The 18,251-nt window shown below is 36.7% G+C and overlaps 2 protein-coding genes and 1 pseudogene across 6 annotated transcripts; 2 read left to right on the forward strand and 1 right to left on the reverse strand.

Annotated features, from left to right (window-relative positions):
- The first annotated feature begins 1,822 nt into the window (after positions 1-1,822).
- On the forward strand, positions 1,823-9,586 carry LOC103322565 (Nucleic acid-binding proteins superfamily). 4 transcript variants are annotated; one of them, XR_016124333.1, is made up of 10 exons: positions 1,823-2,267; positions 4,409-4,568; positions 5,258-5,319; positions 6,699-6,858; positions 6,959-7,079; positions 7,228-7,309; positions 7,420-7,523; positions 8,707-8,836; positions 8,940-9,018; positions 9,146-9,198. XR_016124333.1 is itself a non-coding variant. In XM_008224487.3 (10 exons), exons 1-10 carry the CDS (start codon positions 2,004-2,006, stop codon positions 9,394-9,396), a joined length of 1,167 nt encoding a protein of 388 aa, XP_008222709.2. In that variant the 5' UTR covers positions 1,826-2,003; the 3' UTR covers positions 9,397-9,586. The 4 variants fall into 4 exon arrangements, 2 of the variants coding, with proteins under 2 accessions (XP_088902700.1, XP_008222709.2); XR_016124332.1 differs by lacking the exon at positions 8,707-8,836 and adding an exon at positions 7,803-7,872 and having other exon boundaries at positions 9,146-9,196; XM_008224487.3 differs by lacking the exon at positions 8,707-8,836 and adding an exon at positions 9,313-9,586 and having other exon boundaries at positions 1,826-2,267; positions 9,146-9,196.
- A 151-nt stretch (positions 9,587-9,737) lies between these two features.
- Positions 9,738-10,791, forward strand: LOC148920365 (uncharacterized). The gene is made up of 3 exons (XM_089044609.1): positions 9,738-9,782; positions 9,863-10,564; positions 10,714-10,791. Exons 1-3 carry the CDS (start codon positions 9,738-9,740, stop codon positions 10,789-10,791), a joined length of 825 nt encoding a protein of 274 aa, XP_088900735.1.
- Positions 10,792-11,395: 604 nt separating this feature from the next.
- Positions 11,396-15,120, reverse strand: LOC103322566 (cysteine-rich receptor-like protein kinase 26; annotated as a pseudogene). The gene is made up of 7 exons (XR_001677439.2): positions 14,103-15,120; positions 13,873-14,001; positions 13,463-13,590; positions 13,169-13,379; positions 12,839-13,076; positions 12,595-12,745; positions 11,396-12,507 (listed from the first exon to the last, which is right to left on the reverse strand). The product of XR_001677439.2 is annotated as a cysteine-rich receptor-like protein kinase 26 (transcript).
- Between the last annotated feature and the right edge of the window lie 3,131 nt (positions 15,121-18,251).

Raw genomic sequence — 18,251 nt, forward strand, 5'->3', positions numbered from 1 at the left:
TATATTTGAAATATGCAAGAAGGCCACCAATATTCGACAAAATCTTTCATACTTCTCCCACTATTCCACTAAACCCTATAAAACACAACATTCAAACCAGAATAACCCATACGACCTCTAACCCATTCAACACATATATCCCAAATCGCAAAAATTTAAACCAACTTACCGTACAATGGATGTAGAGCGCAGACAAAATTCTTCTCATTTCTCGAGTAGGATGCTGGAGCAAATCCCAACTCATTTCTTCTCACTTCTTCAAATCGTAGAACTTTATGGAGATTTAGGATTTAGGTTAAACTGAGGTTAAGGACAAACGATGGTTTGGGGCTTTTTCTTTGATCGTCTTCTTGCAAAGCGTGCCCAATTTTGGGCACAATGTTCAGTTTTTCATTTTTTTTTAATTGTACAAACCCAAAACGCCCTTCAGGTGGCATGTGTGGAATGGTCAAAGCGCTAGTGGGGTGGGTCCCGCGGTGACACGTCGAGCAATTAATGATTGACCGTCTGGTCAACTTAATGGAATGATGAAATTGGACGATGTTCAAAACATGAGGGCGTAAATTGATAAAATTGATACTATGGGGTCCAATTCGAGAATGACCCTAAAACAGCATGGTGTCTTTTGTCGTTAACCCTAAAAATAAAAATAAAAACAAACGAACAAAAAAAAAAAATCCCTAAAAAGATGACAATGGTGTCTTTCGAAACCATGGCAAAGATGAACACCGAGCTCCGGAATTATTATTCGGCAAAAACGTTTTGGTCTCACTAGTTTGTTCATTTTTCTTCCTTCGGTCTATGTAATTTTATTTTTAACAACTCTTTCTTTTTTATTAGAGCAAATGCTCTATATAATGATAAGCTTGTACACATATGGCCCATGCCCGATAGGCTAGCCCGAACTCGATGTTGGGTTATGGGCTAGCTCGGGCCATTATGCAAGTGATAGGACGTAAGCCATGATTTGGCCCGATATTTAATTTAGTTTATTAAACTGGACATGTCATCCTTAAAATAAAAATTCAATTTACTCCTAACTAAAAATTGGAAAAAAAACCCTAACTTGACTAACTCCAACTTAACATCTCTAACATGTTTTTTTTTTCCTTCTTCTTCATTCTCTACACGTCTCCTCCTCAAAATCCAAGTGCTCATCCATCTTTTCTTTCCCCAATATCCCATAAACCCTATACTTTCCCAAATGCAGGGTACAATGCACCTAGCTAGTAGCTAGCTAGGTACACCACATCATGCACTACCAGATATATGCATATATAATGCATCGATGGAGTTGGAAAAGGCCACGCCAATGTGATTGCCACGTATTGAAAGGCAAGGTGGGTTTGCCTTTGCTCACATCACATGCAACAGTGAGATAGCGGCCATAATATATGGCTTTCTGAGGTCTAATAAGGGCCATAATCGAGCCAAAACATTTTTAAGGATGATACGTATAATTTAAGTCTTTTAGATTAAATTTTGATGAGATAACATGTGGAAAATAAAAATTAATTAAATCATAACAGAGAAAATCATAATAAAAAATCCATGAATCATCGCAATTTAAAATGTAAATCGAATGAACCAAAGTGCACCCTCACCCTCACCCTCACCCTCACCCTCAATACATTGTCTAGGGATGCTCAATCAGTGACTCCAGTACTATAGTCGGCACTACCACCAAGACCGATGCCTAACACCCAATTGTACGTATTGACATGTTTTCTTTATAATAAAAAGAAAAAAGAAAAAAGAAAAAAAAAGAAAACAAGAAAATGATATTTGGCTTCTAGGCAGGAATGGGCACAGAGATTTTATGTGGGCTACGATAAGACACTTGGAACGTTCAAAGAGTCGAAAAGCTTTTCCCCACCAAAAATGAAACGTTATCCAATCGATCATTCATTCCTTATACCTGGTTCGAAAAACCCAATCCGAATCTCGCTTTTACCGTCACCAAATCACTGAGTTTGGTCTCCATTGTCGTCCTAAACGAAGAAATGCCACTATACAGTGCTACTCTGGCACTCGGTTCAGTCTCGCAGCTCTTTATTACCGGCGATGCCATTGCCTCCTCTAAGAACCATAATTCTTGTTCAGTATCTTGCGTCTTCAACCACATCAACTTCTCAAAGCTCTCTCACAAGTCTCTTTGCAGGAAAAGATCGTCAGTTTTTGCTGCGAGCAGAGTATCCAATACTGAAAATTCCGGCCTTGTGCATGACACGTCTGCCTCTACAGACGAGGACCTTCAAGAGGCTCGGGTGTGTTCTGTTTTCCCTTTTCTTCTTATATATTGGTTTTACTGGTAGTATCTGTTTTGGATTTGTATTCGGTGTCGTTTCTTTTTTCGCTGCACCTTTGGCCAATGGCCATGTTTTCTTTGGGGTTTTTGATTTTGTGTAGCATGAACATATGTATTGGCTTTGAATTTGCAGAACCCCATTTGCCTCTTGGAAAGAATGAAGCAACCAATAAGAAATGAATTATTTTTAAGAATCTGCCGCACCTCATTTCTTGTTGATATTATTATTATATTTAATCATTTTAGTACAAGTTTATCAGAGCGCGACATAAGCTATTACTGGTAATGACATACAAATAATTCAGTTAATATGAAAAGGAGACATTTAGGAATAAGGATGCTTGGAAGCAATAAGAGGTAAATCTGATGTTTTGTTTGACATCCTTACATTGGACCGAAAGTTGTAACTAGAGCACTCCTGTTTCGTTGGATGTTAGCAAACCCTTATTTTTTGGCTTTAAAATGGGACCGTCCAACGCATAATAAACATAAGTACTTTAATAGGAAACATACTGTATTCTAACCGTTGGATGAACATAATGACAAAGGTTCAGAGTACAAGTATTATATTTCGAATTACCATTTAGGTTTTCATCTGATGACTTAGAGCATGATATTTTGTTTTTTCATATTGAAGTACTTAACACTAATGCACCTAAATACTATCCTATTCTAAAAAAAGGTTACTTAGTTTTGGCTTTAGAACTAATGCAATTTCTAATTATTAAGGATATATCCTAATACATGAAGACCTTGTTGTTGTTTGTTAAGTTTATTGGTTATCAAACATGTCAAATGAAAAAAGAAGATGATTCTATCATTTACTCTTCAAGCTTAATTGCTAGTTATTTGAAAATGTACAATATAAATGATGTGTTAATATAATTGAAGACATTGCAAATACCATAGAATTGATTGAGTAAGTGGTAATGCTTGCGTGAACTCATAGTGATGACTATTCTCATCCACTTTTATTTGCTATCCTATCATACTTTTCTTAGCGAAGTAGGCGAACTATAGAACTTTGGGATGCAGTTATAATTGTTTTGAATCAAACAGAACACATTGAATGTGCATGATAATAAGAGTCAGCTGAGATGGTAGTTGATACTTTTGGACACACAGAGGCACGCATTGGGTCAAATTTGAGGTATTTCCATTAAATTCTTCCCTATCATCTTGTAACTGACCTACAGTTCTAATAATCTACAACCCTTTTTGGCTCTTTGGGAGGTATTAGTGGTTGGTTTCCTACATGTTGGAAACATTGTACTGCTTTTACCAGAAGTTTTTGCTTTGTTCATATTTAGGATAGAAGAGAACGATAAAGAAAGAAAACTATCTCCCAAATATATACCAGTTCAGAAGTACATGTGCTTTTCTGGAAGAATTATGTAAAATTTAGGAGGAACACTTTTTCCAGATAGTTTGCATGGTTCTCGAGCAGAATGGTACTCCATCTCTGTAGGTTCAGGTGAGTAAATTAAATAGTACAGGGGAAGGCAGAAAGACACATTGCACTGTATTGTGAATTTTGATACCAAGGGGTCAGACCCAAGATTTTAGAACTTCCAATGCAACATGTCGCCTCACGTGTGGCCACTGGCCAGGCTAAGCCAAAGACGCTGGTTTTAATTAAACTCGGTGAATGGAGGAGCACATTTGGCCAAATTGTGTCTGACACATTAAGGGTATTTTGCTATGAGACCATGTTAAAGATTATCCAACTCAAATTGACAATGAGTTGTGACACCTGAGGTTTTACAGATAGGGATACAGGGCTTAGAATACACAATGCGGGACTTTATATTCTCAACACTAGGTATCATAGAACAACATGAAGCATTGATTCCTTAGATATTATTGCACCATTGTTATTGTAAGTATGGCCAGTATATGAATTTGTTTGAATTACCAGAATTCTTAATGCCAAGTGGAAGTTTTCATACTAGAACTAAGCACAGAAGAAACTTCCGAAGCTAGCACATGATATAGAAAAAGTTTTCAACAGTTAGTTTGATTTCTCTTCTTATGTCTGTTTTTGGAGTTAAATTCTCCATACACTTTATGAGCTAATACTTAATTACTGCAAAGAAGTAGAGATCTGCTGATTGGAAGGTAGCAAAGGCTTATAGTGACAGTGGATTAATCTATGAGGGGATGATTGAAGGATATAACGGCGGAGGTTTGCTGGTTCGGTTTCATTCTCTAGTGGGTTTTCTTCCATTTCCACAGTTGAGCCCATCACATTTTTGCAAAGGTATTGATTTCCTTACTTTAGTTGCTCTTCATGTTCTGTTCTTGTTTTGAGACACTTTTTGATTAATTAATTTTTCTTGATATCATGTTGTTGATAATTTATCCATCGAGACGCATGGTTTGAAATGTGGATGGGTTTGAGAATACTTTTTGCGGGCAAGTTTGGCCAAAGTAATTGTTAGGACGAGTAATTTCTCTCACTCAATGTAGTAGTTCTATGTGTCATGACATAGGAAGTCAACCTTTGTATATGTGTCCTTTCTGATTTCTTTTATAGTATTTCTGCCCCTAAGGGTATGGAGCCACCGTCGAGTATAGTGGAGCGTGTCAAGTGGAAAAGGCTTACAGGGGTCACCACTCCCTGTCCTACATCCAGCTCAACAACCATATAGGAATAAACCTTAGATGGGATTTTTCTTGAAGTTTCCTTCAAAGCTCCTCTGTTTTGTATATTATTCAAAATTTGAACTCTTTCTTAGAAGAGAAATTGCAAGCACGCAGTGTGCCTTGACATTGCCTTTCTTACTTTCAGTGTGCCTTGACAGTGCCTTTCTTACTTTCAGTCACTATTATTAGGGGTACCATTCCTGCATCACTCATAAGAAATGAGTTTTGTGTTGCTTACTTTGTTTACTAAGAAGTGTACTTGCAATTTATATTCTGTTATATTTATGATTCCATTTCATGCAGAACGGGGAAAAAGCCTCCAAGACATTGCAAAAGGTTTACCTGGTTCACTTATATCTGTGAAGGTAATGAATTTAATTACAGAAATTTATTTATCATTAATTTGTTAAATAATCCCTCCACTCCAAATTGTTGGCTGCTTTTAGAAAAACCAACTTTTTAAAAAGGGGGTCATTTATTGTATTGTCTATTCTGTTTGATTTATTTCCTTTTCTTCTTCTAACTGATTTTCTGTGTTTGAGGTTTTATTTATTTCCTTTTCACAAATAATCCCCTCTAAACTCCCTTCCATAGTAAAAAACACTTGAAGCATCATTTTGAAGAAAGCAAAAAAGCCCATGGACCCAACTGTTATTACACCTGACTATTATTGCACCCGGTATTAGTAGTTTATAGGTGAGAGTTTTTTTTTTCTACAGTTTGATTCTTGAAGTGTTTCTCTCTAAATTGTCAAGGAGGCTACACTAATTAACTAATGTTTACAGTGGTTAGTTCAGTCACAACCATGCTGACAGTGGAGAAAAGGATAGGTGTGAGATCCATAGATTTAAGGTTTTTGACATTGCAAATTTGGTTGCAACATCCTTGGAAAATGGAAAAGATAAGAAAAGTGACAAGAAACAAGAAACATAATTTCCATGAAAATAAGCCCTTGAATTGCTTAATTGAAGATTTGAATTAAATAGAAAACTGGGTGAATGAGAGTGGTGACTAGGTTGAGGTACATATCATTTTACTTTACAACTAACATGCTGATTGGACCATTATTGCTTTGATAGGTCAACCGAAAATGCTTGTTCAAAAATCATGTCATTTGGGTCAATCTGTTTGTGACCTTATCGGCCAGGCCAAAAAAACATGCCAACTTCATGTTTGGCTTACTCATTAAAAACTGTGTAGCATGTAATAGCCCTAGGAATATCTGCTTGCAATCTTGACCTTCTAGGTACCGTATAATATTTTGAAAGGAATTTGTATGTTGCACATAAACATTTTTTCTAAGTGCATAAATCATGGTGAGATTAATGAAAAATATTAGAAGGCGGACTAGATAAAAGCCGTCGAGAGTCTTAGAAGAGGGAGATGAAACTGATACTATATGAATGCAAAACTGATGTTGTTAGCATTGTTACCCACTTACTGGCATCAGTAGGTTCCACTTTTTTATGGTTAGAGAAATATTTGACATCTGTGTCGGATCTAGGTACTCACCAAGTTAAACACTGGGTTTTGTAGTTGGTTTTTTCCCTTTTTGAAAGACCAGAGGAGGAGGATATGAGATTTCATTTTTAAGTTTCTATTTCATTGGCTGTAGATACAACTATATTGTTGTTACAAGTATTTGAGAGTGCATCTCAATATATAGATTTTCTATTTTCCTGGCTGGAATGCACTAAAGAGTTGTTTTTAATGTACAAATCATCTCAGTCTCTCGATATTTTAGGTAATCCAAGTAGACGAAGAGCACAAGAAACTGATATTCTCAGAAAAGGAAGCTGTCTGGTCGAAGTTTTCTGAGCAAATTCATGTTGGGGATATTTTTGAAGCTAGGGTGGGTTCTATGGAGGATTATGGTGCATTTGTTCACCTACGATTTCCTGATGGTATTTTTCTTTCAGTTATATAACCTACTCTACTCTTTATTTCAAATAGGGAAGAAAAAAAGAAAAAGGAAATCCTAATTGGCATCAAACTCTGAAACAGGTCTTTATCATCTGACTGGACTAGTACATGTCTCAGAGGTTTCATGGGATTTAGTTCAGGATGTACGAGACATTTTAAATGAGGGTGATGATGTAAGGGTCAAAATTATTAATATCGATAGGTGAGTTCTGTTGTATGATTGTACTTTTAGTTATTACACACACACACACAAACACATGAAAAATTACCTTAAATAAAGCCATGTTTCTGAACTGTTTGATCTGATATAAGATGAATGTGATGAGTTTTCATATTAAAAATCCATGCAGAGTAAAGTCAAGAATTACACTTTCCATTAAACAGTTGGAGGAAGATCCACTTCTAGAAACATTGGACAAAGTAATACCACAGGTTTGTAACATGCTAAACTCTCTGATTTATCACTTGTAGTCATGTTCATAGTTCTCAACTGGTAATTTGAATTGCTTACATATTTATTTGATGATTTTGACCATTCACAGGATGGCTCTGTAGGTCCTGATTCTTTGAGCACTGACAATAGCAGCAATATAGAACCTCTTCCAGGCCTTGAAGCGATATTTGAAGAGCTAGTACGGGAAGATGGGTAGGTTTTCACATTTCTTGGTTTATGAAAAACTATGTCTGAAAATTTTAATGACTTCAATTGAAAAACTAAAATCTGTATGAATATTTAGAATTTGGAAAATTTCCAAGATGGCCAAGTTTGGAGTGTGGGCCAATATGCTATAATAGTTGCTGCATGATATTTTATTTATTCTAGGAGACATTAAATCTGATAGTTCTATCTTTTAAACCTGGTTGCAATATCTACACTTGTGTATATTGGGTTGTTTGTTATAGTATGCAAAATATCTTTATACAGCTGGAGCAGATGTCTTCTATTTAATGACACAAAAGAAACTTACTGCCTGGGAATTAGCTGAGATGACTTGGTAATAACATTTGTTTCCTGATGCTACCTTTCAATTCAAAATGAAGGAATGATTGTTTTATTTTTAAGTGGAAAATGTGCCAGTAAAACTGTAAAATTCGTGTCAAGAAAACATTTATCTCATCAGAAACTGCTGAAAGTTAAAATCTTGAACTGGTCAAAACTTTTAAATATTTGTATTACTAACTGGTACTCTGCTGTTGCTCACAGATAGATTAATGTTGTGTGCATGTTAACAATAATTAAGAAGTGTCAATAAAGAAATAAATGATTAAATACCAATCTCCATTCAAGATTCATGCATGCAATTCGGGTCAAAATCAACTCCTTTGGTGACAGCACTTGCAGTTATGGATGGAATTGAGGCCACGGGAATGACTATTTTGGCAACAAAGTAGTCCAGGCCCCTTTTGCTTCACATTAGATAAAAGTTAAAACATGAATCATGATAATTGTCAAATATATCATTCAAAATTCTCCCTTTTAGACATGAAAATCTCTCTAGCATTGGTTTGTCACCATGTATGTTTTCATAGACTGATTGGTAAGCTATTGCAGTTCAGACTATTAATCTGTTGGGAATAGTGTTTGTTTTTCACTTGATATACATTATTGGCCCAACAAATTCCTGTGTGTTTCTCTGTCTCCATTTCTTCGGATCCAACATGTAGGATGGGGATGCACATGAGGGAGAGTGTAGCATGATATACATTATTTGCCCATTTCATTACTTATATTGTGATCCGTTCGTTGTATAACTAATTGTAATATATGAGGTCATAATATTATTAGTTATAACAACAGTATTCCTAACATGGTCAATATTTACTTCCAGAATGGAAGAAGCATATCTAAATGAGGAAGGCCATGAGAGAGGTTACTAGGATTGTAAACAATGTGCATGGGAGTCTGAATGGTTTTCTGCAGTCTCAACTTATTCTTATTATTGGTTAATATTTTTTTAGGTGTGTATAAATGTGATCTCTGGCTTCAAAGTCATAGGAAGTCTTTGGTTTTTAAGAAAACTGATGTCTGATGCTCGCTGCTTTGAATGATATCATGTTCCAGCATAGATGATGTAAGAATCAATCGCCAGGGGTTTGAGAAAAGAGTGGTTTCACAGGACCTGCAGCTTTGGCTTTCAAATGTGAGTGATTTTTTTTTTTTTTGGTCAAAGGCTTTCAGATGTGAGTTCCTTAAAGTACAGTGAATCAATCTAAGTGTAACTCCATTTTCTTAGTTTAAAATCTTCATATTTCTTTTTTTTTAAACAGTCACCGGCCGTTAACCAGAAGTTTACTCTTCTTGCTCGAGCAGGAAGGCAGGTTCGTTCTCCTCTCTCTCTCTCTCTCTCTCTCTCTCTCTCTCTCTCAACACATGTAGAACATATACAAATGCACATGCATATGTACAAACGTAGCTTATACGATCTGTGATTCAGGTGCAGGAAATACAACTGACAACAACACTTGATCAGGAAGGTATCAAAAAAGCACTACAACGAGTATTGGAGCGTGTGCCATAGATCAATCATGTTACATTCCACAGTTACATTTAAAGGAGTTTTTCTGTATAGACATTATTTTTGTCAAATTCCGATATCAGCTGTATAAAAAATATATATATTATTAAAAAGGTTAATAGGTCAACTAGATAAATTGTTAACACGAATTTTCTTCTGTTAGAAATTAATTGGTTTTCAGTTTTCAGTGCAATTGAACTGAGTTTATAGTTTTGGTTACCAAAGCAAATACACTACCAATTTACACTAGTAAATCTGTGGAAGCTTAAAGTTCCACAAAAAATGCAACATTTCCTCTGGCGTCTAGCCCACTGTGTTGGATTGAAACTGCTTGCTTTCGTTGTATGGGTCAGATTGAAACTGCGATTCATGCTCTTAACAACTGCACGGTAAGTTCTTCTGTTTCGCGCTTACTTGGGCTCCACTTCTTGCTACTTTATCCTATCATGATGCTGCAATTTGGTTGTAGGCTGGATGGGATACCCTCCCTAGCTCACAACACTCTTTGTTTACCATTACTCTTTGGTTCTTATGGAATGCCCGAAATGCAGCTTTCTTTGGTTCTCCTATATTTCCCCCTGAACTAATAGTTTTGAGTGTAAAGAACTATGATGCTAAGTATCAAAAGGTTTTAGTAATCCATCATAGGCGGTCTTCTTTGCCAATTCCTGCTAAAAAGTGGCAAACTCCTCCTCCTGGCCATTTTAAACTTAATGTTGATGGTGCGCTTAGCTTGAATTCTGGTTTACGTGGGGTTGGTGTAGTGGTCAGGAATTCTTACGGTCGTCTATGTGGGGCGGTAGCAATGCGTGCTCCTAGCTTGCTGTCAATCCTAGCTACTGACTTGTATGCTCCCAAAATTGGTATTTCTTTTGCGATGGATGCTTCTATAACGCCTCTCATTATTGAGTCTGACTCTTCAAACGCCATCCATATGATCCTCCAGGAAAATCCCTGTTATGCGGTAGAAGGGGCTCTCGTCGAAGAGATTAGATGGCTCCTCGACTTGCTCCCCTCCTACTCGGCCTGCTTTGTTCCCCATACAACTAACGAAGTGGCGGATCTTCTTATGTGCTTCAGTCTTGGTCAAGAGGACTTAACTTTTTGGTTTTCTAACCCACCTCTTTGTTTACAAGATTGTCTAATTGAGGACTCTCCTGATTATACTGATGTTTGCCTCTCTTGTAGTCTCGGCGTGTGTGGTACTCCTTATTATGGGGTTTTGTTCTGATTATCTAATGAAATCCAACATCTTCTCAGAAAATGAGACTAATAATGATGTGTTTCCTTCTTATTATGGTTTCTCTTATTACATCATAGAAAGAGGAAAAAAGCCTGGAAGGCGAGAGTTTTTCTGCTGGCATGAAGGCCGTCCAAGGAACCGGCAACAGCCAGTAGCCAGTCACAGTTGGTGTAAGCTATTATATAGACCGAAATGAAAAGGAACGACAATATAAAAGAATCAAAATAAAGGGAAACCAGAACGGGGATGGATCAAAATGTAGTTAAATGTTTGAGGCAAACCAATTTCGATTCAAAATAATTGATCAAAAGTTCTTTTGTTAATATAAAAGCCAAATGGACTCCAACATGCCTCAACTTTTTAGTCAACAAATTGATGGTTATACCCCATCTATGTACGTTTCAAGCTCTACCCATCGTCAAGATCAAGAGCATGCTGCATGAAATCTATGAACTTTATGGCTCATTCTGCCCCAGTAAATCTAGAGCCATCATCTCCCGAAGATCTGAATCCTATTTCGACTGAAAGTTGTGTTTGAAGATGGCAAGAGAGCTAGTGGTGACTTCATTTTCAAGTAGCATATAAATAATTCAATCATGTTAGCTGCTTTTAACCTCCACAACAAGAAAAATCCAATCCGCCTAAGCTTTGCATGCAGAAAGGAAAAATTAGAGCTCAACCTCAATGCTTGAGTATAGCTTGGGGAGCAGTGGGAACATGCAAACCGAATATTCAAAACAAAGAACTCAGACCAGAATGTTTGAGAAGATATACTTCATTGACAAAAGCAGAATATAAAAGATTCTTAATTACAAGAAGTTTGAGCAGACAACAAAACGTTACCAAAACACCCATTACAAAATTTTGATCAAGTGAAAGCTTCTGAACTACATTTCCAAGCTAAGGCAAAGTGGGCACTACTGTAGAAAAAAGCCACTCAAGAAAGAAGCTGCTCAATCTTTTTCTTCTTTCATGTCCATACAACTCAGCTCCAAGGCCAGACAGGATGACAGGATCAGAGATTGAGAGGCCTACCAAACCACAGATCAGATCCTTTACGCTGGAATTATACCATGAAGAGCAGATATAATGAGATATAGACAGTAGAATATACATCCCGAAAAGAAGGTATCGTAAGGCGAGAGTTCAAGGAGAATAGTTTCAAACCATTGGTAAAATGTAAGCAATTACAATTTTTCTATTAAACCTATTAAAAGGAAAGGCATCAACTGTCCTGGAAGACATCTATAAAAAGGCCATTGAGAAGCCTCAACTATGAATGCATACTCTTCGCCTTAAGCACCAATTGGTGTTTCACCATTTGACAATATTTCATCATTTCCAATATAAAGACAAGTGACAAGTGACACTTCTTCTCAAAGAAGTGGCTGTACGTTTTAGACTGCCGATTAGACAGCAGAAATTCAAAGGTCCCCTGAAGCAAGAAGACACCAACTAAACTTTAGTGCTAACATAGTAAATAAACCAAAATTTAAAGCCTAAATTTGTTACAGAATGGTTGGTACTCGACCATTAGTGAGGATATGCTTCAGTTATATTTGAAGGGTCATTTCCTGTGAGGCTGTGACATAGACAGAGAGGCTTTTGGATTGATCTGACTCAGTCAGTGCAGATATGTCTGATCCAGTGTTGTGATGCATATAGAATGCAGGTTGTGAGGGTACTGGAAGTGCGATAGACTGGCTGTTAAGCATGGATACAACTGAAACCGTGGTTGGCCTGTCCACCACATTCTGTTGCACACACAGTAAACCAATGTGGATGCATCTCATCGTTTTGATTTGTGAACTTGTCGTCAACACGGGATCTATGATGTTTGGAATTGTATCCTCCCTCCAATTTCTCCAGGCCTATAAAAGTACATCAATATATTCAAAAAGAAATTTTACCATGACAAAACAGAGAAAATATAATGACTTTAATGTATTCATACTCACATAGGTTAACAGGTCCTCTCCATTCTCGCCATATCGGAAACTACCAATCTTTTTACCGCTTACAATTTCAAGAACTAACACCCCAAAACTGAAGACATCCGTTTTGACAGAAAAGCGACCATGAATTGCGTACTCAGGAGCCATATATCCACTGCATGGATTATATTCCATCTATTAGACATGCAAGTTTTTTTTTGTTTTTCAATTTGAAAGTGTAAGTTAGCCATATTATCACAGTACTCACTAGGTTCCCCTAACTGTCTTTGTAACTCCTTGAGTTTGATCAATAGCAAACAATCTCGCCATTCCAAAATCAGCAATTTTAGGGGTCATATCTTCATTTAACAAAATATTGCTGGCTTTGAGATCGCGATGAATAATTCGAACCCGAGAATCTTCATGGAGGTAAAGAATCCCTCGAGCAATACCTTCTATGATCTTGTAACGTGTGTCCCAATCCAAATGCTCGTCATTGTTTGGGTCTAAATACAATTTCATTAAATGAAATATGAACTTTTTTAATCTTTAAGAAATTACTATAAATTATATGAAAATTGAGGCAGAGAAAATATACCAAAAATGAAGTGATCAAGACTTTTGTTAGGCACGTATTCGTAAATGAGAAGCCTTTCGTCTGTTTTCAAGCAAAATCCTAGGAGCCTTACCAAATTCCGGTGTTGAAGCTGAGCAAGTAACATGACCTCGTTCTTAAATTCACGATCACCTTGTTCAGAATTTTTGGAGAGCCTTTTCACGGCTATAGGTTGCCCATTTAATAGTCTACCCTGAATGTTTAAAACAGAAAAAATAAGGAAACCATGCTTAGATTTATTTTTTTCTTTTCTTGTGTAAGTGATTGTTTTGTTACCTTGTAAACGGCTCCAAATCCACCTCCTCCAAGCTTATTTGCATCAGAGAAGTCATCTGTTGCAATTCTTATAGTTTCAAAATCATATTGCAACGATTCCGCCAGACTCATGTCTTCCGAATTCTCATCTGAAAAGGAACAACTTAGATTGTTAACCTCTATATTTAGAAGTAGTGCATTTAACTAATTTTGCAATATTTGAATCATGTCTTAAACGGTTAAATAATTAGAATGGTCCAAACATTATGATGCGCGTAAATGCACAACTCATTTACAAGAGGGCTCGACACCTATTTATAGGTATAGGCTGCCGCCATTGTCCAAGTCCACCGACTTGGCTTTCTTCTCATAGCCACTAGTTTACAATATAATAGTATAACCTTATTACAATTATACAGAGTTGAACTTACCTTCGTCAAGTTTTACCCTTCGTTTCGTTAGTCTTAAGAAAATGAATATGCTGCTGAGAATAGTGACAAAAGCAACCAAAACCACAACGATGATGATGGCAATTTGTTTTATGTTACTCTTCTTCTTTTCTGAAAATCACATGGATTCCTTTATTAACAACCACCAAAACCATACCACCCAATTGTAAGACATCGATCGAATTTAAGATATGCAGGGTAACCATACGTACCTTCTTTGAGTGCTGGTGGTGTTGCCGGAACTGGAGCTGGAATATCTACTGACGAATCGTCCTTAGACGCAAAGAAACTATTATTCTCATACCTTAAATTACAGCTGGGTTTAAGGACTCTTCCTCCATTCCTTCCACCGCAACAGATTGGAATTTCTGTGACGGACTGTTTAAGGCAACTGCTGCAATTTTGCTTGTCTATGTCTGGAGTGCACTGAGCAAGTGCGTATATTGTTTCACCTCCAGGGACAGTTGCATGCCCTGCTGCAAATTTTTTAAGAGAATTCCCTGACGCAGCTCTGTCACTTAAAATATCCAACAAGGGGGTAAGCACCAGCGCAAACTGTTCAGGATTTTTAGGGAAGTTTGGACTAGGCACATGCTTAAAAGGGTCCGTTTGTTCAATACCAAATATCAAGTTGTATGAGTATCTCACCATACAAGGCTCTGCCCATATGATTGCTTCCTTTTGAGTTGAACAATTTTGCAAGAGAATATCAGTAGACTTGTTGAGACAAACCTGACAAGAGTCCTGTGAGATATCTCCTCTGCATAATGCAATTGCATTGATCTTGTTGGAGTCTTGTCCCCTGGATGAACTGTAAAACCCGGAATTGTTTTGGGTGCTGGAGGAGAAGGAAGAGAGGAGGCTGTTGAGGTTCTCTTGGTACTTGTCACCTGCTGTGTAAGTGCCAGTATCAGAGCATTTCCAGCAGTAATCAGCTCTAAATGTGCATATTCCATCATTTTGGGATATGGTGGGAGCAACAAGGCTTTAAGATAATAATAGCAAGATTAATGAAGAAAAGCATTGATCTTGAGGAACCCATTTTTCTTGCTCAACTCACATCAAGTAACAACTAGTTCGTCTTAAAGGAATTACAAGATGATTTCTTGACTTGAAAATATACAAGGTCTAGATGGTTTCCTGACCCTTGATTTGATATCAAGTCTTCTCTTTGAATTTTCTTCTGACATTAGCCAGGCCACATGTTTTCTTCACTCTTCATCTTTGGATTGGAAGACTGATGCAGGCCAACCAGAAAGCACAAAGCAATTGCGAGGTATATTCGTCGGACAGACACGTCTGTCCATCGATGAAAATGTGATGCAATATGGGCCTAAACCCATTAGCCAACCCAAATTAATCCTAAACTTATTGGTTTGTGTGTGGCTTGATTGGATTTGGGTTTTGTTGAAAACTTGTTTCCAGTCCAGATTAGTTTGGCATTTGATAAATTGATACCAAAACAAATTGGTTTAATTTGGCCTCTCAAATAAATGACAATTGGTTAATTAGAATTTAGTATCCTATGGTCGCTATCTTTTCAATTTTAACAATCATATATCTCGGTTTTTTAAATTTGTTATAATATGATTGCGTAGTTAGGATTTTTGTCAAATATCTATGTTAGTTGCCTATGTGGCACTGTTGGTCCCATATTTTTTAAATTTTTAATTTTAAATTGATTAAAATATGAATAAAATATTTAAAACCCAAAAAATTAAAATTTTCTCAAATTTTCTCTCTCTCTCTCTCTGCGTTCTCTCTACAACGAACCCAGAACCCAGCTCTCTTTCTTCTGTCTGCTCTCTACCCCATGACACCACCACCTGCAAACTATACCACACCCCAGCCTGCAACCACATCCCCACGAACCCAAAAACCCAGACCCGATTTCTTCCCCCCAACCTAGATTTCTTCTCAAGGAACCGGCAGAGGAGAAAGAAGAAAACCCACCAAAGGGCCCAAACCACACACAAGAAATGAAGAAGAAGATGGTTCCAAAAATGGGTCTTGAGCCTTGAGGTTTTACATCAAACACAAGAGCTTGTTTTGTTACAACAAAAATAGGCATAAAGCTACCAGAGCAACAACAACAGCAGCAACAGCTAAGAGCCTAAGAGCTAGGTGTCTGTGTGTTCTGAGATTTCATTTCAGCTGTGCATGCACTTGGGTAGCCTTTGTTTGAATCAGAATTTGAATTAGGCCTAAAAAATTAAAGCTTTTGCTTCTGTAAATTTAAGCATTGATCTCTCGGGTTTTTGTAAATTTGGGAAGAACCCATTTGTACTTTGTTCTGTGAGAGTCTTTTGGGAGGTGGGTTTTTGTTGGTCTTGAAAAAACTGGAGGTTGCTGGGTTCTTGGGTTGGTTTGTATTTTGGTCAGTGTTTATTTTGTTAGATGAAGGCCATGCCCCTACCCTTTGAGCAGTTTCAAGGGAAGGGGGCGTTAGATTTCTCTTCTTCAACTTCAGATTCACAGCCACCGCAAAATCAACATCTCCACCACCACCACAATCAGCAGCAGCAGCAGCAGCAAAAGTGGAATCAAAACAGCAACAAGGAGAATTGCTATGTTGGCAGTCGATTCTGAGGTTGATTATGAGTGATATTGACGACCCTTCTCTTGGATTGAACAAGCTGTTGCAGAGTGGAAGCGGTTCTGATCAGCAAGATTTGGAATTCAGTGCAGGCTGGGGGGAAGAAATCGGGTCTAGGTTTCTAGGTTCGTGGGGATGTGGTTGCAGGCTGGAGTGTGGTATAGTTTGCAGGTGGTGTTGGAGAATTTATCAAAAATAACCAAAATTTGACCCTTAATTTCAAAAATGTCAGTTTTTGTAAAGAATTTCAAATATAGCAAAAACTCACTTAAATAGACAAAAATACCCTCAAATTTAAAACCAATATAAACCTAAAAAAGAAAACCCTATTAGATTGGGAATCTTTGTACGTAGAGTTTGTTCAAATGTATTGCCGCAAGTGCAGCTCTTCCTTGGTTCTTCGTTCAATTTCTTCTTCGTTTCTTTGTTTATTCTTCATACTATATTTATAAAATTTCAATTCTAGTTTTGCTGACTTAATGTCCATGATTGCGACATTTATGTTAATGGACCCTTGAGCCTTATTCAAAGTGCTATGATTTAATATTGTCAATTCACTTTGAGCCTACATCAAAGGTTAGTGCAGATAGGCTTGGAAAATTATCGAGTCTAGTAATATGATGATTCTGACATATGTGTAGCAGAAGATGTAATTACATGCTAATGTTATTAGTTCATTAGTATGGACCTTTGACTAACTTGGATGTGTCTAAGGTTTATTTGGTATCCATTAAGTTTTGTAATTTTTCTGTTTCAAATGTTGAAGTTCTTGCTTTTACTTTGAGTGCCAGGAGAAAGCCAGTTTACAGAGTTAGAATACATCAAATAGAACTACAAAGCTAGTGTCTAGGCTATTATTATACGGTATGGAAGGCTAGATTTTGTATGCTGCAGATTGCATACTGCAGATTATTAAGTATTAGTTATTTCACTGATATTGTGATCGATTGATACATTTAGTTATAGCTTAATAAATAGTAGTAATATAAAAGTTGATATTTGATATCATTGTAGACAGATCATATCTCTATGCTATTTCTAATTTCATTTTTGTTCCATAGTTTAAAAGCTGTATTAATTTCTACTTCGTTTTATAGCTAATGTTTGTGGTTTCATTGTCAATTTTTGGTCTGTATGGGAGAGAAGAAGATGAGAAGAAGAAGAAAAGAGATATGTAGACGGAGAAGAAGAAAAGAGAGAGAGAGATGGAGAGAAGAAAAATAAAAAAAGAAAAGAAAGGGAGTGATGCTGGAAACAAACGGAGGAAGGAAAAAAAGTCAAAAAAGAACTAGAAGTGATTGGAAAAGTTTTGGAGGAAATATTCCAAAGTTTTATTTAATAAGGTTTCTTTTTTAGGTTTATTTAGGTTTTAAATTTGAGGGCATTTGTGTCTATTTAGGTGAGTTTTCTGCTATATTTGAAATTTTGTGCAAAAACTGACATTTTTGAAATTAAGAGTCAAGTTTTGGCTATTTTTGATAAATTCTCGTGGTGTTGTCATGGGTGGAGAGAGAGCTGGGTTCTAGGTTCTTTGCAAAGAGAGAGAGAGAGAGAGAGAGATTTTTTTTATTTTTTTTATTTTTTTGGTTTTTAATATTTTACTCATATTTTAATCAATTTAAAATTTAAAAAAATTTAAAATGTGGGACCCACCATACCATGTAGGCAACTAATAGATAGATATAATGAAAAACCCTAACAGTGGAATCAGATTGTAACAAATTTAAAAGACCGGGGTATGTGATTGTTAAAATTGAAAAGATAT

The sequence above is a fragment of the Prunus mume genome, linkage group LG2 (genome assembly GCF_029339155.1).
Source record: "Prunus mume cultivar Tortuosa linkage group LG2, ASM2933915v1, whole genome shotgun sequence".
NCBI classification, from domain to species: Eukaryota; Viridiplantae; Streptophyta; class Magnoliopsida; order Rosales; family Rosaceae; genus Prunus; species Prunus mume.